General features: G+C 49.2%; 1 protein-coding gene and 2 pseudogenes across 2 annotated transcripts in view; all 3 read left to right on the top strand.

The window, feature by feature from the left end:
* Nucleotides 1–24,492, top strand: part of ADAM33 (ADAM metallopeptidase domain 33) — a 69,818-nt gene that overhangs the window by 35,927 nt on the left and 9,399 nt on the right. For both annotated transcript variants that reach the window (XM_066631675.1, XM_066631676.1), the window contains exons 6-17: nucleotides 5,609–5,798; nucleotides 7,548–7,613; nucleotides 8,875–8,946; nucleotides 10,102–10,268; nucleotides 13,004–13,088; nucleotides 14,501–14,643; nucleotides 18,839–19,016; nucleotides 19,505–19,594; nucleotides 19,769–19,964; nucleotides 21,701–21,809; nucleotides 22,311–22,515; nucleotides 23,851–23,928. In XM_066631675.1, the coding sequence (XP_066487772.1) occupies nucleotides 5,609–5,798; nucleotides 7,548–7,613; nucleotides 8,875–8,946; nucleotides 10,102–10,268; nucleotides 13,004–13,088; nucleotides 14,501–14,643; nucleotides 18,839–19,016; nucleotides 19,505–19,594; nucleotides 19,769–19,964; nucleotides 21,701–21,809; nucleotides 22,311–22,515; nucleotides 23,851–23,928 (1,579 nt within the window). The remainder of the gene's footprint in view (nucleotides 1–5,608; nucleotides 5,799–7,547; nucleotides 7,614–8,874; nucleotides 8,947–10,101; nucleotides 10,269–13,003; nucleotides 13,089–14,500; nucleotides 14,644–18,838; nucleotides 19,017–19,504; nucleotides 19,595–19,768; nucleotides 19,965–21,700; nucleotides 21,810–22,310; nucleotides 22,516–23,850; nucleotides 23,929–24,492) is intronic.
* LOC136656482 (5S ribosomal RNA) lies at nucleotides 4,845–4,963 on the top strand (annotated as a pseudogene).
* On the top strand, nucleotides 8,985–9,103 carry LOC136656497 (5S ribosomal RNA; annotated as a pseudogene).

Genomic DNA, 24,492 nt, shown 5'->3' on the forward strand with positions numbered 1-24,492 from the left:
CAGTGGTAGCCGCTTTCGTGCAGGCATTGGGCAGCATAGGATTGGGCTGTAAGTCAGTGAATTGGTGCAGGAGAAAAGAGATCGAGCACCTCCCTTCACTACAATCCTTGCTCAGATCGGGGGCCCTAGTGCTGCGTTTACCCGAAGAAAATTGTGTTGCCTCCCACACAATGTGGAATTTGACTCTTAGATGGCTTTCAGAGGTGATTTGATAAGGTGTATCATGCTATCATGTGTATCAGCTAGATGGCTCTTAGCCCAAATAGCTGAACGACGTGTTCATGTTCTGAAGGAGCAGACCTCATGGTACCAGGCAAACAAGGATGACGAAACATTCCCCTGTAGCTGTGGGCCCTCCTGTCAGACGTGCAGTTTGGTGCGGTTTAGCTGATGTTTCCCCAAATCAAGTTGGGGGAAAGTGCTGGATGCCACTGAGCCTGAATGTGAGGGCTGACTTGCCCCTTTGATGGGACTTTCCTCTCAAACACCCCCCCACCCCCAAGTTTGGAAAACAGCATGATTTACCTGCTTAGTCACTTAAAATGAATGCACACCTGTGTGTGTGGGTGGGTGTCAGGCTCCACCATCACTACCTGATCACCGGCCAGCTTTCCTGAGGTAATGTGTAACTGCCAAATCATCTCAGGATCTAATGTGGAGCCTTCTTCAAAGGCTCCCTCACACTCCTTTTTGTCCTGCCCCCTCCTCTGAGGAGACCAAGGAGACAGACATTTAGGGCACAATCCTAACCAACTTTCCAACTGTGGCATAGCTTTGCCAGTGGGGAATGTGCTGTATCCAGTAGTGGGGGGGGGGGGAAGCCGTAATGGAGGCCTCCTCAAGGTAAGGCGATGCTTGTTCCCTTACCTCGGAGTTGCATTGCCCTTATGTCAGTGCTGAAAAGTTGCTTAGGATTGTGGCCTTAGCCTCAATGCAACTCTGTGAGGCAAGTTGGACCATGTGCAGCAAACAGACACTTTGGTGTCCGATTTGTGGGGGGACGGGCGACTTCCAGCAAGCAAATGGTGTTGAGGGAAAGAGCTGCCCCTCTCCCTCTGCACTGCAATACTGTTCCGGGCCTTCCACAGCTGCTTTATAAACAGGTGTTGCCAGGCTGAAGAATGACACATTCTACATCATGGGTTGCCTGGCCCTGACAGACCCAGGGTCACCCAGTCTGCTTCCGGGCTGAGTGGGAACCAGAAGCCAGGTCTCTCCCTGGTTCTGGTCTGACCACGATGCCACCCTGGTTCCCCAGGCCAAGATTCAGCCACAATGTGGCAACTTCCCCAGTGGGGGACCAACACCGCACTTTCCCCTTCTGGCCGTGTTCTTCTGTCCACTTAGTCAGGAAGCCAAGAATTGTGCCACCCACCACTGAAGGTTTTGATCAGGACCAAACCTCTGCAGAAACTTTCCCTTTCCATTGTGCCCAAACCCACCCACACATGGCAGGGTTGGCCCAGCACCTTATTCTATGCAGTGGTCCTGCATTCCTCCCTCTCCCTCCCCCCCAACTTCCTTCCACTGCTGTCCTGCCAAAAAATCCGCAACTGGGGCACGACTGTCTGGTCTGGCCACAGCTGCAGCTGAACAGTCACTCTGATTCAGTTGTGGATGAGTTGCCGGGGACTGGAAGAGGAGAGTCTGGAGAGGAAGAGCAGGAACCAGCCGGGGCTTACTCAGCACCACTTTAGATTATTCCACCTCCCAGCGCAGGGGTCCAGCACCACAGCTTGTGGTTGCAGAGCTGGAAATAACCCTGGCAGCCTTCGGAGTGAGCTGCGTCTTAGGAACTCCAGTGAGTGAGGTCATCTGTCAACTATGTGCCTACACATGCGCTCTTTCTCTCTCTTACTCCCAAACCTAATTCTTGACTCAGGGCACCAACCGGCGCTCAAATGAGTTGTACAGCTGGCAGAGTGCCTCGCATCCTCTTCAGGGATCCCTGCCCAGGCCCACAAGAGCATGAGAGAGCTGTGAAGTCATCTGTTGGTTAGTTTCTTGGGCCCCGTGTGGCAGTTTCTTTTCTGATTTCTATGGAGTTGCTTTACTTTCCAGCTGGCCAGTCCCCTGGCCATTTTTACGGTCAGAAAATGTCTGAGATGGTAGTTTGTCAGATGCAAACCGGGGGACTGGATTCAATTTTCTCCCCACATCCAGGTATCAAAAAGTGTTGGATTGCACCCGGATAAAGAACTCTGTTCCCCAAGTATATCTACTTTCAGTTTAAGGCTGTGTGTTATGGAGGAAGCGCTGCTTTCCTGGCAGTCTGGTCCAGTGGTCAGGCAGTAGCTACACTGGGAGAGCTGCCTCCCGTTTCATTTTCAGGAGGCCAAGGGGAGAGGAGTTGGGGTGAATAGGCTCAGGGACTACAATCTGTTGGAAAAGAGGAATGAGACTCTGGAGTCTCTTGGACCAAGGAGCTCTTGGACCATGGGAAACCTTGCCCCAAAATTTCCTTCCATTTTTGAGTCTCCAGCAGGCATTGCCTGAATAGTTTCCTATTTTTCCCATGGCCCCCAGGACTAGGAATTGCTTCCCGGCACATGCCCGGCTTAGGGAGAGCTGGATGTTGGGAAGTGACTTCCACCCATTTCCTTCAAAGCTAACAAAGTGACAGGGAGAGCACCAGACCCCAAGCTCGGCAGTGAGCCTAGTATTTGGTACAGCGGCCATAAGTGTTGCCCAGCCAACTAACTTGCCCAGACCCATCCCTTTGCTGGCCCACTCTTCATCACCCTGAGTGCTTTGGCTCTCTTCCACAAAGCTTGCCCCCTAGAAATGTGCTTTTTCCTTCTGTGCCCCATGAACACTTTTCCCCTGGAGTCACCTCTGACAATGCTTCTTCCTTGCTATGAAAGCTTTGATTCCCTGATTCACTCAAGACCTCAATCTAGATAATGTTGCCCTGGGGTGTTTGCATGAGGGAGCTTGCTGGTGGGTCAGGGCTCTCCAGAATACAGGACAGACCTCCTGATACCAAAAGGGCTGTTTTGTTTAGGGGAATTATTACACTGCCCTTATTGGTTGTAGGGTTGTAGGCTGGATAACAAGACGGCGTAATGCAGAGAAATTCCCTTTTGCTTAAAGAGGAGACTGAGAGAAAGATTACTTTTGTGCTTTTGTAATAAAACTATAATCTTTTATTAAAAGTTAACATAATGCACATGGAGAAATGGTAAGTGTATGTTTCTTGGTCCTAGTACTTGAATCCAGTGTACCTAGCTTTCATGGTAGTTGCGTGTAAAGAGTATTGGTGCATCCGAGGAAATTAGAAAAGGGAAAGGTTGTAGGGAAGGATTTTAGGGGTCCCTGATCTGCCAAACCCAGCTGCTAACTAAAGATGGAGAGAGAAGGGGAGAAAAAGGGGGGGAAGAAGGGAAAGAGTTCCAGGCACAAGATAGTTACCTGTCCTGTAGAGCAGTTGGGGGGGGGGGGAGAGATTCCTGTGAAGAGGACCCTCTGAGACAACACAGATGCCTTGGTCCTTGGAGAGAGATCGCCAGAGCATGTGTGAGAGGAAGACCTCACTTAAAAGGGGTTGAGCTGGATGGTAGCTTGATTACTACCACACAGCAGGGTGCTTGGAGTGTATAAAACATTGAAAGGATCAGGATGTCAGTTAGCAGCTAAATTCAGTGGGGTCTATGGCTGGCTTTCTAGATGGGGGGAGCTTACACAATACAATGAATCAGCAACCCAAGAAGGCAGTTCAAGTTTGCGTACAGTACTTAAACAGTGATTGGGTTAAAACAATACAATGAATACAGTAATGTAGGAGACACTTAAACAGTGATTTAAGACGCCAGACTTCCTCCCATAATGTGTGACCATGGGGAGGTGGTGGTTGTGTAACCATGAGCTTGCGACTTGAGCAGAGTTTTGGACATGTGTGAGAAGTTTAGCCTGCATGATATTTTAGTCCATAACCAAATATAGAGAGAAAATCACAACTAAATGGAAAAAAGGGGATTTTCACGCAACACTCCCTCCCTCCTGCTGCCCCACCTAACCAGCCGGATGGTGAGCGCAAACGGGCCACAACAGAAGCATGCGATGCAAAGACATTCCATTCCCCTTGTGTCATGTGGAAAGCCAGAACAATGTGGTTAAAAATGAAGGCTACACTACTGGGACTTGGAAGCTGGACGGATGGATGGATTTACTGCTTATTTCACATATATCTCACCCATGGAGCACGCATGGATCTCTCCCACTTTTGTCTTCACAGCAACCTTGTGACTGGCTGAGGGTCATCCAATGGCCTTCATGGGTGAATGGAGTCTTAAACCCTGGTCTGGGTCCCACATGTTATCCTCTACACTGGATTGTGCCTTCAGCACATGAGAGTCCCTTCTGGCTCCCTCTTCCCAACCTGCAGTAGGTGGAAAGGAGTCATGACTAAGACTTGCTTTCGCAAGGGACCCAGGGAGGGGGATTTCTTTTTTGAGGGGCTATGTGTGCAGCCCCACTGGGCGTGCTCCTTCTGGAGGCTTTTATGCAGTGTTGGCATTTTAAGCCCTCCCTGTGTTGTGGCTTTAGGAAAAATGAGAAAGAGGGGTCTACTGGAGAGAGCCTGAACTCTGTCTGGCTTCTTTTCAACACATATAATAGCATGGTGAACATGGTTAAAATCCCCACATCAGCATGAACTCATTGGGTTGAATGTGCCAAGTAATGCTGGACACCATTAAGCTTCTTTTTCAGATCGCTGAAGTACAATGGAAAACTCACATTCCGTGGCACAGGCCTCTGGGCAAGAAGAGCCTTGCTGGGTCACCAGCTCCCTCTCCCACCATTGCTCTCTCCCAACGTCCTTCCACTCTGAACTGGGAGATATCATGACAGCAACTGTTACCTTGCACATGCCCGATCTCGTCTGATCTCGGAAGCTAAGCAGGGTCAGGCCTGGTTAGTACTTGGATGGGAGACCGCCTGGGAATACCAGGCTGTAGGCTTATACCATAGTCTTTCGAGACTGAAGGTTGCCAACCAACCATGTACCCATGATGGCCAAGAGCCGTTGACGGATCTGTTCTCCATGAATATGTCTAGTCCCTGTTAAAAGCCTTCTAAGCTAGCGGCTATGGCGAATTCCACATGTTAGTTGTGTATTCTATGGTGAAACCTTTTCTGGTGTCTCTCCTGAATCTCATGCCAATGATCTCAGTGTGGTGAGAGAAGAAAAAGCTATCTACTTTCTCCACTTTCTTAGTATCATGTTCTAAGCCTCTGTCATTTCACAGGGAAGGTGCTCCAAGCTCTTGATCATGCCCTTTTGTTTGCATGGGGTACACACTTTATTCCTTGTCCTCGATCAAACAGGTTCTAGAAAAACTGAAAACTGCTATACCTTTAAACTGTGGAGACTGCAGTGGGGTGTGTGTACAACCTGGGTGACGGTGCCTCTTCATAGCATTTTATTGGCTGGAAAAATGCATCATCTTCCTCCAGCCTTATCTTTCAGCTTCAGACCACCACACGTAGCAAGGGACTATGAATGCTGACCTACCCTGCAGAGTTGTTGTAAGGATTGCCGAAAATGACATATAAATGGTGTTATCATTAATGTTGTTATAATCACACACTTCTGGTCTTTCCCCAGTGGCCTGATCACTCTCAACCATAACGACAGCTACTACCTAGAATCTCCATCAAACCCAGAATCTGAACCTCACCTCGTCTATAAGGTAGAACATTTGCCAGTCAAAGGAGGGACCTGTGGACATGGTGACCAGCTGCAAAACCACATAGTGGATATTGTCAGAGCCTTCAAACCATCTGCACATCAGCGGGTGAGCCTTCAGACACTTGTTGTGTGGACAAGTTAGGAGCCAAGAATCAGAAGCACCCAAGAGCAGTCTGGTGTTATTGGTTGATTGTTCACGGTATGGCCCTGAAGACCTGGATTCAAGTCCCTCAGCAACGAAGCTTACCTTTGGCTAGTCTCCATTTTCCAGCCCAGCCTACTTCACCTGATTGCTGTAGGAGGGGTAAAGTGGGGGAGGGAACCCCATGTGCCATCCCAAGGAGGACGGGTGGTAGAACCGTAATAACCAGTCTGTTAGTCAAGTAGCCCAGCGCTTTGGTGTGGAAGAAGACCAGTCTTCTGGCCCAAACCATGGGATACCACAAGGAGAGCAAGCACATATTAATGGGCGTGTGTATGTGTGTGTAAGGGATGACCAGGTGCAGGCCCCACCCCTCTTCCCCCTTTCAGCTGGAGTTAACTGGGTAGTAGTTTGTCCCCTCCACCAGGCAAGGCCAGGGAATTCCAGGCAGAAGGAAGCTGCCTTGAGAAAATTTTCCTTCTGGATGACAGAGAGCACCCAAATCTTAGGGGGTCTCCTTGAACCCAGACAGTAGTGGAAAGTAGTTGGTCTGGGAGACAGACAACCAGCTCCCTCCTGAGACCAGGCAGGTAAGACAATAGAACAAAAGGAGTTTATTGCAAGAAATTAAAAATACAAACAATTAATTAAGTAGCTATGCCAGAATGATCAGGTGGGCAGGGCTGGCAAAGAATGACATGGAAGTAAAACATATCTGCTTACCCTAAGTACTCATGCAGGACCAGAATCTCAGTTTTTAGTCACACCAGTCTTCATGGGGGGGAGGGGGATGGCCCTCATTATGCATCTAAGGCTGCAGTCCTATATACACTTACTTGGGAGTAAGTCCCACTGCGCTGTAACACTCTAAATGACAGACCAGGGCAAATGTGCCAAGGGGGTTTTGTTACTCTGCTTTTTTTTTTTCTTCTAACCTGGGGGTGTTGACCAGGTTTTACCTTTGGAATTTGGTACTTGAGAGGTGGGTGGGTCACCTGAGTTCCTTGAATTTCCAGCTCTTGAGAATCAGGTGGGCTTCACAATGCAGTGAGCTAGCTCCAAGCCAAGTTCTTTGTTTCTCTTCAGTTGAGGAAGGAGATGGAGAGAGACAGCGGAGAAATGGCGACTGCATCATTTGGTGGGCTGCTGTGAGATACAGGAAGCTGGACTAGATGGGCCTATGGCCTGATCCAGTGGGGCTGTTCTTATGTTCTTATCTCATTACCTGAGCAGCCCTTGAAAGGTTAGGTGATAGGAAACTCAAAAGTAGGTGGGGAAATATTGGGGGACTTCAGGGGTTTAAACTTTTCAAGACACAAAACATAGAGAAGCAGGTCAAAATTCAGCAGAAAGCCAACAGGATCTAGCAGAGCTGGGGGGAAAATGTTTGCACCTGCTACCAAAGGGATTAAACAGATGAGACTAAGCCAGCTTCTTTGGGGAGGAAATTCTTCAGATTTAGGCAGGCTGCTTAGAACTAGTTTTAATGCCGGCTCTTTGTTTTCACCTGACCTTCTGTCGTTTTATGTTTTTACTTTGTACCACACTTGGAGGTTTCTGATTGAAATGTGCACCTGTGCGTCGCCTAAATACCTGTTCTGGTCCAGACTGTTTGCCTCTGGGAGGGAACTGTGAAGATTGCATGTCCCTTCTGGGGTGTTCTCTGTCCCCCGGGCCTTCCTTTCTGGTGATGCAATGTGATTTGTCTTGCAGAAAAGGCGGGATGCATGGAGGACCCTGAAATACATGGAGCTGTTCATTGTAGCAGACCACACACTGGTGAGCACCACTCAGTCCCTTTCCAGAACAGAATTACACTGCACACCAAGGGCCCGTCACCCTCCTGCGTTGTCGCCACCAGCAACCTCCAGAGGCATCTTGCTGCCTACCATGTGGTTCTACACCAAAGCTTTTGATGGAGTTCTCCCGCTCTTCCATGGCTACCCCCCTTTCAAATCCCCCCCCCAAGACACTGGGCATCACTATGACTTGTGGCAGTGAAATCCAGAAGCTGATGATGTGTTGTGTGACTTAGGGCACAATCCTAACCCCTTATGTCAGTGCTTTCCAGAGTAAGGGAATGTTTGTTCCCTGACCTCAGAGCTGCATTGTCCTTAGGTCAGTGCTGGAAAGCACTGACATAAGGGGTTAGGATTGTGCCCTTAGTCCTTTCCCCTACCTGTCCTAAATCTCCTAGCTGTGGTGTTAGCTCTTACACTAGTGACCTTAATCAGTTACTGACCCATCATCATGCTGCCTCTTTGCCCTCAGGGGAGGGGCAAAGCCATAGGAAAACTAGGAACCCTGTGTGTGTGTCTTTCAGATAGTTCCCTCTCTCACCGGAAGCCAAGAGGTCCAATTAACAGTTGTCCACAAGTCCAATAATAATAATACAGGTATTTCTATACCGCCTTTCTAGGTCCTCAGATTTCTCCTTGGACTTTATTCAAGGCGGTTTACATGGGCAGGCAATTTAAATCCCCGTAGGGATTTTTACAATTTGAAAGGTTCTATCTTTCAAGAAACCACAACATTCAGATGTTTCTTTCTTGATCTGGCCGCACGTTCTGGCCTCCACCCTCCCACGCTCAGAGCAGATGGAATAGCTCGGCTCAGCTTGTCAGCTGCTTCAAGTTCTCACGGTGCCGGTGGCCTCGAACTGGCGACCTTCGGATGTTATCTTCAGGCAAATGGAGGCTCAACCCTCTAGACCAGACCTCCTGCCCGTCCAAGTCCAGTTGGGCCCCTTGGCTGCCTGCTGCCCACAAGTGGGTTTGATTTGGTTTCCCGTTTGAGAAAGCTGGCTTGAGATATGGATTCTGCTGCTACTTCAGGGCATCTGAATAGGTTTGCTATTTGGTTTGGGGTCACAGTGAAGACAGACCCTTTTGGGTTCTTCTTGGGTGGGAATTGCACATGCACTGTTAATATAGATTGATATTTAGAGTACTATGGGATAAATAATTCTTCAAGGAGCTCACAACAGTGTCTGTGTTTCCTTTCCTGTCTCGACCCCCCTTCTCCTTCGCTTTCCCCCCAGTTTATGAATCAGGAACAAGACTTGGGGCGCACCAAGCAACGGATCCTGGAGGTCGCTAATTATGTGGACAAGGTAACAACTCCGTGGTTTGCCCTACTTCACCACAGCCACTCTTTTGTTGGGCTTCCCTGCACATGCCTGATCTCATCTGATCTCAGAAGCTAAGCAGAGTCAGGCCTGGTTAGTACTTGGATGGAAGACCACCTGGGAATACCGGGTGCTGTAGGCTTATACCATGATCTCGGAAGCTAAGCAGGGTCAGGCCTGGTTAGTACTTGGATGGGAGACCGCCTGGGAATGCCGGGTGCTGTAGGCTTATACCATGATCTCGGAAGCTAAGCAGGGTCAGGCCTGGTTACTACTTGGATGGGAGACTGCCTGGGAATACCGGGTGCTGTAGGCTTCTACCATGATCTCGGAAGCTAAGCAGGGTCAGGCCTGGTTACTACTTGGATGGGAGACCGCCTGGGAATACTGGGTGCTGTAGGCTTATACCATGATCTCGGAAGCTAAGCAGGGTCAGGCCTGGTTAGTACTTGGATGGGAGACCGCCTGGGAATACCGGGTGCTGTAGGCTTATACCATGATCTCGGAAGCTAAGCAGGGTCAGGCCTGGTTAGTACTTGGATGGGAGACCGCCTGGGAATACCGGGTGCTGTAGGCTTATACCATGATCTCGGAAGCTAAGCAGGGTCAGGCCTGGTTACTACTTGGATGGGAGACCGCCTGGGAATACTGGGTGCTGTAGGCTTATACCATGATCTCGGAAGCTAAGCAGGGTCAGGCCTGGTTAGTACTTGGATGGGAGACCGCCTGGGAATACCAGGTGCTGTAGGCTTATACCAGAGTCTTTCGAGACTGAAGGTTGCCAACCCAGACCATCTGGTGGCTGCCATTTCTCTCCCTGCACAGTTCCCCTCAAAATGACGCTGCATCATCACATCCCGTCATTCCAAGTGGAATTACGTGGGGGAAAGAGTGCGACTGTCGAGGGCAAGCCTTCCCTTTTGCACTCGTGCCCCAAATAATCAAAAATCCTCCCTCCAACTTTACCATTTCTAAACTGGCTGTGGGAATTGAGAGGGGGGGTGCGTCCTCTTAGCCCTGCAATTCCCGGGGGGGGGGGAGAGATGAGCAGCGCACAGAGGTGGGTGGGAATGCCATGCAGGGTATGGAGAAGAGAGCCTTTTGGGCCGGGTTCCACATTTCTCCTCCTCTCCGCTGCAGTTCTACAGGTCTCTGAATATCAAAGTGGCCCTGATTGGCCTGGAAGTGTGGACCGACCGGGACCACTGCCGAGTCACCAGCGATGCCCACGCCTCTCTCGTCTCCTTCCTGCAGTGGAAAAAGTCTCTGAAGTCTCGGAAGAAGCACGACAACGCTCAGCTGCTGACGTGAGTCTGCCCAGCAGGTGGCATCAAACGTTTGCTTCATGCCAGGCCTGGGGTGCCATTCGCTATGAGGTGCCCATTTCTTTCTCTGGCTTGTGTCATGTTTCAGTGCTGGAAACAGAGTCTGGGCTGTGATTTTTGGTTTTTGTTACAGTTTGTTTGCTCATTAGTCACATCCTCTGACCCTCTCTCAGACGGAGCCTTGCTAGCTGACATAAGAACATGAGAACAGCCCCACTGGATCAGGCCATAGGCCCATCTAGTCCAGCTTCCTGTATCTCACAGCGGCCCACCAAATGCCCCAGGGAGCACACCAGATAACAAGAGACCTGCAAGGCCTCCTGGGAATTGTAGTTAAGAACATAAGAACAGCCCCACTGGATCAGGCCATAGGCCCATCTAGTCCAGCTTCCTGGATCTCACAGCAGCCCACCAAATGCCCCAGGGAGCACACCAGATAACAAGAGACCTGCAAGGCTTCCTGGGAATTGTAGTTAAGAACATCAGAACAGCCCCGCTGGATCAGGCCATAGGCCCATCTAGTCCAGCTTCCTGTATCTCACAGCGGCCCACCAAATGCCCCAGGGAGCACACCAGATAACAAGAGACCTCATCCTGGTGCCCTCCCCTGCATCTGGCCTTCTGACATAGCCCATTTCTAAAATCAGGAGGTTGCACATACACATCATGGCTTGTACCCTGTAATGGATTGTTCCTCCAGAAACTTGCCCAATCCCCTTTTAAAGGCGTCCAGGCCAGATGCCGTCATCACATCCTGTGGCAAGGAGTTCCACAGACCAACCACACGCTGAGTAAAGAAATATTTTCCTTTGTCTGTTCTAACTCTCCCAACACTCAATTTTAGTGGATGTCCCCTGGTTCTGGTGTTATGTGAGAGTGTAAAGAGCATCTCCCTATCCACTCTGTCCATCCCCTGCATAATTGACAAATAGATAGCCAATTCTAGCAGATTTAGGGCCCAATCCTATCCAACTTTCCAGCGCTGATGCAGCCTCAATGCAGCCCCGAGGTAAGCGAACAAACATTTCTGCACCTTGAGAAGGTCTCCATGACTGTCCCCCCCGCAGCAGAATGTAGCACCCCATCCCATTGGCACAGCTACATCGCTGCTGGAGAGTTGGATAGGATACGGCCCTCAAATCAGTCCTGTTTCTTTATATGGCAAGCAGGGGATTAGGAACAAGGTTTTAGTGGAGGGAGCACAAAGCCCCTGAACAGTTGAATAAATTATCTGCCTTCAACTTTTGAGGGAGAATGTATCACTGGGATGTTTTTGCCCCCATTACAACACTTAGTGGCAATGAGTTCTACAACTTCCAGTTTCTTCTCAAATTTGCAGACTAAAGAGAATGCAGTTCAGCAGTGGCGTCACTAGGGGGTGCCAACTGCAATGGGTACCATCCTCTGGGGTGTGGTGGAGGAGACAATCCTGGTATTTTCAATTTTGGTATTACCAGTCTTGTGAAAATATTGGTATTTTCAAATAATGCCATCATATCATAAATCATTTGATGTGTAATTTAATGCAGAAAGCAACGAAACAAACCGCGGTGAAATATCTGTATTTGATCAAATGTTGTAGCCAAATAACCAGACAAGGAAAACACAACTGCCTCATGTAACAAAAAGTGGGTTTTTTTAATTCAGAACTACCAATGAGACTCATTATTCCAAGAGCAAATGAGGTGTTATGACATAGTAGGGAACCAATAAGGCAGTGTTTCTCAAACTGTGGGTCAGGACCCACTAGGTGGGTTCCGAGCCAATTCCAGGTGGGTCCTCATTCATTTTAATATTTTATTTTTAATATGTTAGACTTAATGCTGCCATGCTATGTGACTGCATTTGGGGAAATTACAGACCTGTACTTTTAACAAGCTACTATATACATTCTTTTAACAATGATAGTAAATGGGACTTACTCCTGGGTAAGTGTGGGTAGGATTGCAGCCTAGGTTTGTATAAAATTTTCCTGCTTGATGATGTCACTTCTGGTCATGACATCACTTCCAGTGGGTCCTGACAGATTCTCATTCTAAAAAGTGGGCCCCAGTGCTAAATGTGTGAGAACCATTGCAATAAGTTGATAGTATGAATCAGCTCTCATTTCCACGTATCAGAGTTAGTACTAGAACTCTCTTTCAGTGATGTAAGTGCCATTGAATTGGCCACTGTTTTTTTTTTTGTTAGTTACTGATTTATTGGGTGACCTGTACTGTTATTTTAATTAATTAATTAATTGAAGTGAATGGTTATTTATTATTTTATTTATTTTATTTATTCACATTTTTATACCGCCCTTCCTCCAAAGAGCTCAGAGCGGTTTGCACAGCTGCTCCTCCCCTCCTTCTTGTCCTCACAACAACCCTGTGAGGTAGGTGAGGCTGAGAGAAAGTGACTGGCCCAAGGTCACCCAGGAAGCTTTGTGGCTGAGGGGGGATTTGAACCTGGATCATCCAGGTCTAAGTCCACTTCCCAAACCACTACACCGTCCTGGCTCTCAACCCTAGTGATGCCAGTACATTTAAGCTGTGCATTTAATATTGTAATTTATTCTGTATGGTCTGGTATGTGAGGAGGTCCATCACGGGGGGGGGGGGGTGACACAATGAGCCCTTACACTGGGTTATGCAAACCCTAGTGTTGCCTCTGCAGTTCAACCCTTAGGACCATAACAACAGCCTTTTGTCTCTGTTCTTCCTTGCACATCTCTGCAGTGGTGTGACGTTCAAAGGGACAACCATTGGCATGGCTCCGCTGGAGGGGATGTGCAGTGCAGAAAACTCTGGTGGCGTCAGTATGGTAAGGAGAACCTGGTCCCCCTGGATTTCTCTCCTGTACTATGAACTATCCTCTCTTCTTCTTAAGAGGTGCTGCAGTGCCTTTACAGTTCATTATGCAATTCAGTGGAGACACAGAGGTCTCCATCAAAGAGGCTGAGCAACAAGGGATCTGAACCAGATTTATCCACAAGCTTCCATAGGTTGGGGCCCCTTTCCCAAATTATTTGGTAAACCTGTGTGGCTTCAGGTTCTGAACAGGTTGGACTTGTTTCTTATCCGCAATAGATTCCAGGGCTGGACCAAATTACATTTCCAGGAACATGGTCTGGGGCAGTTCTGGGGCCAAAAAGGGCTGTTTTGTTTAGGGGAATTATTACACTGCCCTTATTGGAACCTTAGGGTCGTAGGCTGGATAACAAGACAGCGTAATGCAGAGAAATTCCCTTTTGCTTAAAGAGGAGACTGAGAGAAAGATTACTTTTGTGCTTTTGTAATAAAACTATAATCTTTTATTAAAAGTTAACATAATGCACATGGAGAAATGGTAAGTGTATGTTTCTTGGTCCTAGTACTTGAATCCAGTGTACCTAGCTTTCATGGTGGTTGCGTGTAAAGAGTATTGGTGCATCCGAGGAAATTAGAAAAGGGAAAGGTTGTAGGGAAGGATTTTAGGGGTCCCTGATCTGCCAAACCCAGCTGCTAACTAAAGATGGAGAGAGAAGGGGAGAAAAAGGGGGGGGAAGAAGGGAAAGAGTTCCAGGCGCAAGATAGTTACCTGTCCTGTAGAGCAGTTGGGGGGGGGGGAGAGATTCCTGTGAAGAGGACCCTCTGAGACAACACAGATGCCTTGGTCCTTGGAGAGAGATCGCCAGAGCATGTGTGAGAAGAAGACCTCACTTAAAAGGGGTTGAGCTGGATGGTAGCTTCATTACTACCACACAGCAGGGTGCTTGGAGTGTATAAAACATTGAAAGGATCAGGATGTCAGTTATCAGCAAAATTCAGTGGGGTCTATGGCTGGCTTCCTAGATGGGGGAGTTTACACAATACAATGAATCAGCAACCCAAGAAGGCAGTTCAAGTTTGCATACAGTACTTAAACAGTGATTGGGTTAAAACAATACAATGAATACAGTAATGTAGGAGACACTTAAACAGTGATTTAAGACGCCAGACTTCCTCCCATAATGTGTGACCATGGGGAGGTGGTGGTTGTGTAACCATGAGCTTGTGACTTGAGCAGAGTTTTGGAAATGTGGCCTGTGTGAGAAGTTTAGCCTGCTTGATATTTTAGTCCATAACCAAATATAGAGAGAAAATCACAACTAAAATGAAAAAGGGGGTTTTCACGTAACAAGACCACACCTCCCATTTTAGCCTGCTGAGTGTGTGTGTGTTGTTTTTTTCTCCCCACCCCCAACCCTGTTCCAGGACCATTCACCGCAGCCCATTGGAGCGGCTGCCACCATGGCCCATGAAATTGGCCACAACTTTGGGATGAGTCACGACATCGAAGGCTGCTGTGTTGAAGCCACTGCTGCCGAGGGAGGTTGCGTCATGGCTGCCGCCACAGGGTAAGAGAGGACATCTAGCTTTGCCAGGCGCCTGGGAGCATGCAGTGTACAGCAGATCAAGAAGCTGCCAACAGATGGCGCAGCTGCCTGAGCGTGTAAGGCTGACTGTCTAAGCTCAGATGTGTTTGCAACCCTGTGGGGCACTGCCAGCCCTGTGAGTTGGAGGTGGCAGGGATTGGCGCTTGGACTGTCTGCAAGCAAAGCAGATGCTCTTCCACTCACCTGCGACCCCCTTAGGAGAGAGGGCTAAGCTGACCGTTTCCCACAGAGAAGTTTCATTTGAAATTGGAGAGGGGGATTGGGGGACTAAACTGACCCCCCAGGTTACATTTCTTTTTTTTTGCAAGCTTGTCAAGGTGTTACCTAGGGGTGGCCATCCAAAATGCCACCCAGTGAACCTCATGTTCACTGCTGCCACCACAGTGCTACAAAAAAAGCCTGTACTACATTCCAGGAAGTGTGGGACTTCCTGTTTTATTTAAAGGGACCATGCAAATTAAGGAGGTCCCCGCATCCCACCCCCTGCTATCCGCTATTGACGCAACCCTCATCAGTTCACCAAATGGGTGTACCGTCCTGGTGGTCCTGAAGCTCCTTCCAGCACATGCCAACAGTTTTAAGCTACAATTTTTCATGGCCAAAATCTACCTTCAAATCATGCTACACTCAGACAATGTAGCATCATGCTGGGGAGGGGGGGGTCTACCACTAGGTACTTCCCTTCTGCTGCCCCTCTTTCACCCCCTTTCCTAGAAATTGATTATGTCTACACTGCCACTGCTGCTGCACCTCAGTAAACCTTGTCAATGTTTACCTCCTTCCATGTAAAAACGCAGAACTAACAAGACACCACGAACAAGGACATGTACATTCCTGGCTTAAAGAACACCAGAATTGTGTACTACCGTACTGAGAAAAGCTGAATCATGAACTCTGTGAAGCAACTCTTGCTAACGTTGCATATACTGTTTAATTCCACTAATTGTAGAACAGCATCTAAGAACTAAGTATGGCACTGAAGACCTACAAAGCCCCTGCTGTGGATTCTGAGTTTTCCCCAGGCGTGGCTCATAAGCTTCTCAGAAACCTTAAGGATCAGAATCTTGATAGTATCTTTTTTAAATGAAAGCTGAAATTTTGGGAATGAAGCAAATGCCTGCACTTGTGCAGTATTATTGTCAGTCCATCTCTTGTTTAAAAAAAGGTCTCTTGTTTAAATTACCCTCTCGTTTCAAATGAAGGAGCCTTCCCCAAACTGTGGTTAATAGGAGCCCTGCACAAACACAGGAGGAGAGGTGTGTGCACGGAATTTCTTGGTCTTCAGACCGGTTCCTTGAGCAAGGAACTTGTACTTCTGGTCCGGAGGGTTAGAATTCTCACCCTGCCCCACCACCCCTGCTCCCCCGGCTGCATAACTCTGAGCCCTCTGGGAAAACCTTAGCAGCTATAAATTAAAGCCAGCTTTCTGGAGGTTGCGAGGAAGCTGGGGTGGAGACAGCTGTACAGTAGCAAGGCGATGCCTTTAAAAGAAAGACACAAAGGAAGAGAGAGAGGCAGACCAAGGCAGGCCTGGCCCCAGAGCATGGCATTTTGCAGCTTGCTTTTAAAAGCAGGCCATGCTCCGAGAACAAGGCATCTGCTGGATGCATTGGCAGGGGCCTGCAAGAACAGTGGAGCCTTTCTCCCAGCAACAAAGCATAGGCGGGAGAAGGTGTGTGTGTGTGTGTGTGTGTATGCGTATGCGGGAGGGGCCCCCTGGCGGCTCCGGAGCCAAGTCCACACTGCTGACATCAGCAGTGGGGTCGGTTTTGCACAGAACAGCCATTGTTGAGAGGGAAAGAAAAATATGAAGGAGACAGTTTGTATTCCAAGGAGACTCATATCCAGAGCACGGAAATGAATTATGCCAAAGAAATGCATTTGAGAGACAAGACCAAGACCAGGCTGGATGGGCCAGTGGCTGCTTCCTCTGTCCACATGGAGCCCAGATTTGAGCAGAGGCTGCAGCTCAGTGTTCAAGCACCTGCTCGGCATGCAGACAGCTCCCAGGTTCAGTTCAGGCACATCCAGTCACAGGGCTGGGAAAGACCCTCTCTCTGCAAGATGCCTTGCAGAGCTACTGTTGCTTGAAGACGGGACTGCTGAGCTATATTATAAATATATATTTCATATTTCTTCTGAAATGTTGATTTGTTCCTGTTTCGGTGTTCTTGGGAGCCAGTTCAGTTCTGCTTAGTTCAGTGTTATTGTTTAAGGAACAAAGTCATCACAGCAAGATAGAATCCAGAACAGAAACACCATCCATCTGCATCTGATGGAATTAATGGCATTCATTGCTACAGGATGTAGTCGTGGCCACTAGCTGAAGTGGTTTTACTGGGGAATTAGTCACATCAAGGAGGAGGAGAGGCTTATCAGTGGCTGTTCTTGCACATGATCTCATCTGATCTCGGAAGCTAAGCAGGGTCAGGCCTGGTTAGTACTTGGATGGGAGACTGCCCGGGAATACCGGGTGCTGTAGGCTTATACCATAGTCTTTCAAGACTGAAGGTGGCCAACCAGTCTTGCCCCTGATGGCTTCATGTTTGAAATATACAAGCAATACATCTTTTGTACTGAACAGCAATAGCCACTGGATGCAGGGATGGGAGGGTATTAGCAGGGGTGAGCTGTAACCTTCAAGCCCCGCTTGAGGGCTTCCAAAAAGCATCTTCTTGACTACTCTGGGAGCAGGGTGCCAAGCTGGATAGCCCTTCAGTCTGATCTGGCAAGGCTCCTAGAATCCTTCGTATCCAGACAATTGCTGAGTTTTAGAAAACAGCTGACCTTACAGATGAGCTGAGTTTTAGAAAACAGCTGTCATGGAACCCAGGGTTCTGTGGCATGGATGAGACATGTGGCAATGGAGGTTTTGTAGCTCTGGAGCTCTCATGCTCAGGCAAAGAGAACTGCTTGAATGGATCTCTTACCAGCCTTGCAGATCTCTGTCAGGGAAAAGGAGATAGAGTCCTATGAGAAGATGGATTGACCAATAGGAGTAGTTCCTGGTGATTGGTGCACTGCATTCCTTCCTGCTCCCCTCTTTCCCTTTACTGAACCAGCAACTGAATGGGGGAAAAAAACACATTGCTAGTTTTCTTCTGCTGCAATCATCCCAGGCTACATAGACCAGGAGGTCAGTCATCTGGGGAAATCCCCTGACTCTCAAGAAAGCACTGAACCCAAGGGATTCTTATGAAAAAACCAAACCCACAGTAGGATCTGCAGGGTGAAGTGACAGTCCACTGAATTACCCATGAGCATGGACTAGTGTTTATAAATGCAAATAGTTTATTCCAAATCAAATGAAAAGGTAATTCGAAAGAAAATGGAGTAGTCATAGTGGAAGCTGGTAGAAAATGCCTGAGCTTGGCTGGAAGCATAAAGAAAATTTTTCACCAAATTGATATAGTAACCATTAATGCCCAGCAGATGTTGCTGAGATTCTACTCAAGACTCAAAGCTTACAAACCCCCCTCCCCCCACACATTAAACCTGAGGAAATTTGCATGCTGACTGGAGTCAGAACACCCAGGAAAATTAAGCCATTCCATAACACAATCTAGCTAAACAGCTTCCACTTTAAGCTACTTACATTGCTCAAGGAAGCCCCGGTCCTTGCACTTGTGGATGAGCCAGGTGGGTGCTTCTCTCATCTCCCGGTGAATGTGTCATTCAGTGACTGGCAAAGAACAAGTTTCCTGTGTGCTTGGACCTAAATAACTTTGGAGGATGATGTCATCAAGTTACCTAATTGGAGGAGTGGGCCCCACTTTGCTTCTCCATTCCACCCCTTGGACCTCAACCGGCAGATCTGCCAATGGGCAAGGCAGCTCTGTTGCTAAATAGAATAGCTAGCCCAGCCAGGAAGGCAGACGCTAAGTCCAACACATGGCTATCTGGGAATGTTTTCTTTTCTTTACAAGTGTGGACAGAAAGGCTTCTTACCAAATCAGGGGTCCAATAAAATTGCTTGCGTTGTATATACACATTGATTGCTATGAGAAATGATAAATACTGTTGCGATGATAACAGTTATTCTTTGGAGCCATGCTTTGAATTCTGCAGGTTTGTGAAATGCGTGCAGAACTTGATTTGAGCTCTAAAGACAGCCTCTGTTGGGCTTACCCTTCTCTCTGTCTTTCTCCGCCTCCAGCCACCCCTTCCCTAAAGTGTTCAGCTCCTGCAGCCGGAGGCAGCTAGAGAGTTACTTCCAGAAAGGGGGTGGCATGTGCCTCTTCAACATGCCCAACACCAAAGACCTGGTGCTGGGCAAGAAATGTGGCAACGGATTCCTAGAGGACGGGGAGGAGTGTGATTGCGGAGAGCTGGAGGTACGTTCTGCAGAGACAAGACGGGCTGGGAGCTTGCCAGCTGAATTCCCTGACTTGGTTTTCCAGAACTTCTGAGATTTAAATCCTCCAGCTGAGAGTGAGCCTAGGAACGCTGGGGAGGGGCACTCCTGCCAGAATAGGAGGTGGGATGTGATCGGGAAGGGGTGGAGCCTATTGGTGACTGGCAGGGTAGTGCCCATTGAACAGTGGGGCAGTTCATGGTGGATCAGAAGTGGAGCCTGATCTGACAACCATAATCAGTGATGTAGGTCAGCCAAGTGGTAGATATAGCACTATAAGAAAAAGTGGGTAGCTGGGATTGACAGTAGAGAAAAGGGCGGAGGCAGTGGTGATGGGGAAAAAAGTGGTAGAGGCCTAGCAGGGCAACTGAAGAGACTGGCTGTGACTGTGTGATCCATGGACTGCCCGCTGAGCAAGACTTGGGGCCTGTGCATTGTAACCTGAGTGACTGCTTCCCCCCCCTCCAGGAGTGTACAAATCCTTGCTGCAACCCACAGAACTGCACGCTGAAAGCCGGGGCGGAGTGCGCCCACGGGGACTGTTGCGCGAGTTGTAAGGTATTTTGTTGCGTGTATTCCCGTTGTGTGTGTTTTGTAGGGAAAGCGCAACCGGGGCTGCGCAGTGAGCCCTGCCTGTTCACTGCACAAAAACAGCGGCCCAAAGGCCTCGGTTCTGAATGCTCCCAGTCCAGAAGGAAACAGATCTCTTTTTCTTCCCTGCGGCATCCACAGCTAAAAGCAGCCGGGACCATGTGCCGAGAGCCGGCCGGGTCTTGCGACCTCCCGGAGCACTGCACCGGGGCTTCTCCTTACTGCCCCACCAACGTGTACTTGCTGGACGGCACGGCTTGTTCGTACGGGGAAGCGTACTGCAACAACGGCATGTGCATGACGCACCACCAGCAGTGTGTCCACCTGTGGGGTCCAGGTGAGACCTTCCTTTTTTGTCCTGTTCTTCCTTGTGCTTGCTGTGTAAGAAGGCCCCACTTTAGATCATATCAGAGATCCCTCTGATCCCGCTGGCTGACAGCGAGCAGAGAAAGCTGCTGGGAGGTTCTCACACAGGGAGTGTGAATTTTGATAAAGCGCTTAGTATGCACGTGTCCTGACCGCCTCCCAGCCATTGACTGAAGTGCTGTCCAGTCGTGGAATGTTCACAGATATTCCAGCTCTTCAGGGTGGGAGTATCAACCACAAAATCTTGACAATCAGTGCAGCTTCCATGAGGAAAGTGAAATAAAATCAGAGAAGGCCTTTTTACAAGTGCCACCGCCTAAGGAGGTATGTGGGGCAGCGGCAAGAAACAGGGCCTTCTCAGTAGTGGCACCAACATTATGGAACTCCCTTCCCCTTGACTTGAGAATGGCTCCCTCTCTTGAGACTTTTCGGCGAGGCCTGAAGGCCTTGCTGTTTAAACAAGCCTTCTGACTTCATGGCCTTTTTAACATCTTTTATTCATCTTTTAGTTGCTTTTTTACAGGCCCGATTCCTCTAAGAACTGCTGTTTTATGCTCTTTTTTATTCTGACTTTTATCTGACTACTGTTTTTATGGTTTCTGTTAATGTGTTTTTAATATGTTTTTATCTGTTAAATTATGTTTTAATCTGTTTTTATATGTTGTTAGCCGCCCTGGGTCCCTTAGGGAGAAGGGCGGGATAGAAATAAAGTTGTTTATTATTATTAGTATTAGTATATATTGGCAACCTTCAGTCTCGAAAGACTCTGGTATCGCGCTCTGAAAGGTGGTTCTGGCACAGTGTCTAGTGTGGCTGAAAAGGCCAATCCGGGAGTGACAATCCCTTCCACACCGGGAGCAAGTGCAGTCTGTCCCTGGTCTGTCTCCCTGGCTATGGGCCTTCCTTCTTTGCCTCTTAGCCTCAGACTGTTGGCCAAGTGTCTCTTCAAACTGGGAAAGGCCATGCTGCACAGCCTGCCTCCAAGCGGGCCACTCAGAGGCCAGGGTTTCCCACTTGTTGAGGTCCATCCCTTATTATTATTATTATTATTATTATTATTATTATTATTATTAAAATGTAGTTTGGCTGGGGCAGCGGGGGGGGGGGACCTTGAAAAAAAATGACTTGGGGCAGGAAGAGCTGTCTGGTAAGGCAGCTATGCCAAGGATTGGGAAGATGAATGGGAAGAAACTCAGCAGGTATGAGAGTTTAGGAGCAGGAAAGCAACCAGAGTGACTGAAGGAAAGGGGGGGATGTATGAGAAGGAAGCAAAGGGAAACTGGCAAAGAGGCATGGAGCTGAGGGCCAAGAAGAAAATAGGTTGGGTAAGGAAACAGCACTGGAAGTACAGCGTGTATTTGCACACGCATGTGGGTATTTCAAATCTGAATGTGTTTTTTTTTTTTTTCTCTCCATAGGGCTGCATAATCCTCCTTTAGTTAGGGAATAAGAGCCACTTTCTGGGCAGTTTTGGTACTGCAGGAAAGGCAAAATGGCAGCTCCCAACCTTACCAGAAAAGTCTCGCCCTGAACCTCCTGGCTGGAGGCCTCTGCAGGTGTGGCAGATCTTGGCCCACCTGATGTCCAGGGAGGAGAGCAGCTGTCATTGTGCCCACAGTAGAGTCCCCTAACTGCAGTGCCTGATCGTTCCCCAAGGGAGGGACTCTCTAGGAGGCTAAAGAAGCTCCTGATCTCTTCTCCCTGCAGGTGCCTCGCCAGCTCCAGATGCCTGTTTCCAGGACGTCAACAGGGCCGGTGACATGTACGGCAACTGCGGCAAGGACCATCGGGGCAACTATGTGAAGTGTGCCTGGAGGTGGGTTCTGAGGAGGCCCCGAGACAGGGGCTTGTTCACTGTGGCTGTGGGCTTGCTTGTGGAACTGAGATGTAGAGTTTACTTTCCTGAAAGCTCTCTATGAAAAGGCTGGTTTCCAAGATCGTGTCTCCAGTGTGTCCCAGAAACAGAATCCAAGCTGGGGTTTGCAGATCCCAACCCCAGTTTCAATCCAAGCCAACCCCAGTTTCAGTGGGGTCACCAGCAATAGGAAACAGGTTTAGCCCCCACCCTAAGGCTGTCATTGAGAGCAAATGACCTTGATATCCTTCACTGCTTCTAGTTGGGCTCACTTACGTGAGCCACAAGTCCATTTCTCTGCTCTACAAGCAGTTCTCTGCAGCACGTGTGTCCTCTCCTGGAGGTCTGGCTTCTGCAGCTCAGTTGGGATCGTTGTGTGAAAGCCCCCTTTCTTCTTGACAGGGGGTTGGACAGATGGCCTTCTGGCCCCCTCCCAGCTTGGACTTTTTCATTCTTTTTCAGAGATGCCAAATGTGGGAAGATTCAGTGCCAGAGCTCAGCCACAAAGCCAAAGGGACCCAACACCATCTCCATGGATACCACTATCCGGTTTAATGGGCGGGAGATCAAGTGCCGCGGGACATTGGTTTATGCCACCAAGGACGATGAGGGGGACATGGCGGACCCGGGGCTCGTGATGACGGGGACCAAGTGTGGAGGTGGCATGGTGAGTGCTCTTCTGGAGTAGCAGTAAGGCACCCAAGAACAGCTTCCAGAGTGTACATTGATCTGCATTGCAAAAAGCGTGGTGCATCATTTTCTCATCAGTGTTGAGCCCTGAGACCTGTCCTACTGGAGCTGTTAGCTGGGGGGGGGGGAACTACAGGCAATTCCATCTGAGAGGCTTGCATCACAACCCATAATCCTCCTGGCTGGGAACACAGGTGATTCTAGAGGGCCATTTGTGCTGCCAACAAGTATAAAGATTCTCGAACCCTAGGCCAGGCAACATTTTGTTAGGAGAACTCATCTGGTTCGCTGTCTGAACACCAGACTGCCAACTTTCAGCTAGCCTGACTCCAGCACTTCTCTGGTCTGTCCACCTGTCATCTGCCCTCTTTCAAGGTATCTGTCTGTCCTGGGATCGAGCACCTGACAGGCACAAAATTGTGGTTCAGACCCTGGCATCTTGCATGGAATGATATGCCCTGAGAATGTCTCCTTCCATTTGATAAAAGCAACGTGGTTCTCATCTCTTGCAAAGAGAACAAAACTGAAGCTGTTTTGTTGGGGGAATCTGAGGAGCCAGGCAGAGGTGAACAGGTCATGGAACTGGGGGACTGAGACTTCAGCTTTGGCTGCATCAGTGCCACAGTAATTGGATAATTACTGAATAATTGCAATATGTTGCATGTGTCTTTGGAGATGGTCTGGAGGCGTCAGCTGCGACACCAGGCAAAGCAGCTGCGTTGAGTGGCAGGCTGGGGGGGGGGCAGCTGACCTGTGGGGGATGCCCCACACTCCTTGCCTCCCTGCTACCATCTTCAGGGAGTGAGTGAAAAGGGAGTGGGGAAGGTGGTGGTGACGACCCACCTCCTCCAGCACTAGCTGGGAGTGATTGAGTAATTAAGGAGGTGGGGTGGTGGAGGAGGAGGGTGGAGGACCTGAGCAGTCAGCCTGCAAGACAGCAATTGGAGCAGGATCATTCCCTTAGCGACGCAGCTCCCGCCTTCTCCACTCTGATGGCCGAGTCAAAGGATTCTGGAGGTGGGAGGGGACCTCCTTTTGAGGCACCAGGATTCTTTGACACAGCATGCACTGGGGAAAGGCAGAGACTGTGGTGACAAGGAGAGGGGTCAGGGCATGTATGCTTTGAAAAGGGGGGCAGAAAATGTATGTGCAGCTTCAGACACTGGCATGGCTTGGGCAGGGCCTGGCTGCTGCAGAACCCCACTGCCTGCTTGCATGGAGACACGTGTCGAGCCATGTTCTGGCGAGGGAGGGGGAGGAGACAAATGTTGGGTCGTCAACTGCCTGACCTGCATGGTTGTTCTTCTTGCAGGTGTGCAGGGATCAGCGATGCGTGAATGCTTCCTTCTATCAGCTGGACAAGTGTGTCTCCAAGTGCCACGGCCACGGGGTGAGTAGCCAGCTGCCGTCTTCGCTGGCTTCTGGGAGCTGGTCCCGAACCTTCTCAGGGACAGGTTCAAAAGATGTGCGGCGGGGAAAACGCTCATTCTTGTGCCCATCGATTCTGCAGCAATAGGGCGTGGAGCTCACCCATGCAAGTGCCCATGTCGCTTCAGGGGCATTTTCAGCAACTCAAGATGGAGCTACACACACATCACTCTCCCCCCCCCCCATCCTCCCCAACTGCTGCCAAACTGGTGGCTCTTTCTTTTGCCAAGCCATTATCCAGGGTTCAAAATGGAGCCTGAGAGACCTGTGCCTAGAGGCTAAAATACCTGGTGTCCCATGCAGACTAACAGCCATCACTTGCTCTTGTAGGAAAAGCCCCTTCCTTCCCAGTGGTTACCTGAGGGCCACACTGCCCTGAGCGCATAGTGTGGCATTGATGTGTGTGAGAGAATTTTTTTCATTAAACATTAGCTGTGGGGGCCCCTGATCCAGATTGGGACTGTGGCAGGGACGTAGGGAGGCTGTAACCCATTTCTTTTCCCTTTGCTCTGATTTGGACTGGGAT

The sequence above is a fragment of the Tiliqua scincoides genome, chromosome 6 (genome assembly GCF_035046505.1).
Source record: "Tiliqua scincoides isolate rTilSci1 chromosome 6, rTilSci1.hap2, whole genome shotgun sequence".
NCBI classification, from domain to species: domain Eukaryota; kingdom Metazoa; phylum Chordata; class Lepidosauria; order Squamata; family Scincidae; genus Tiliqua; species Tiliqua scincoides.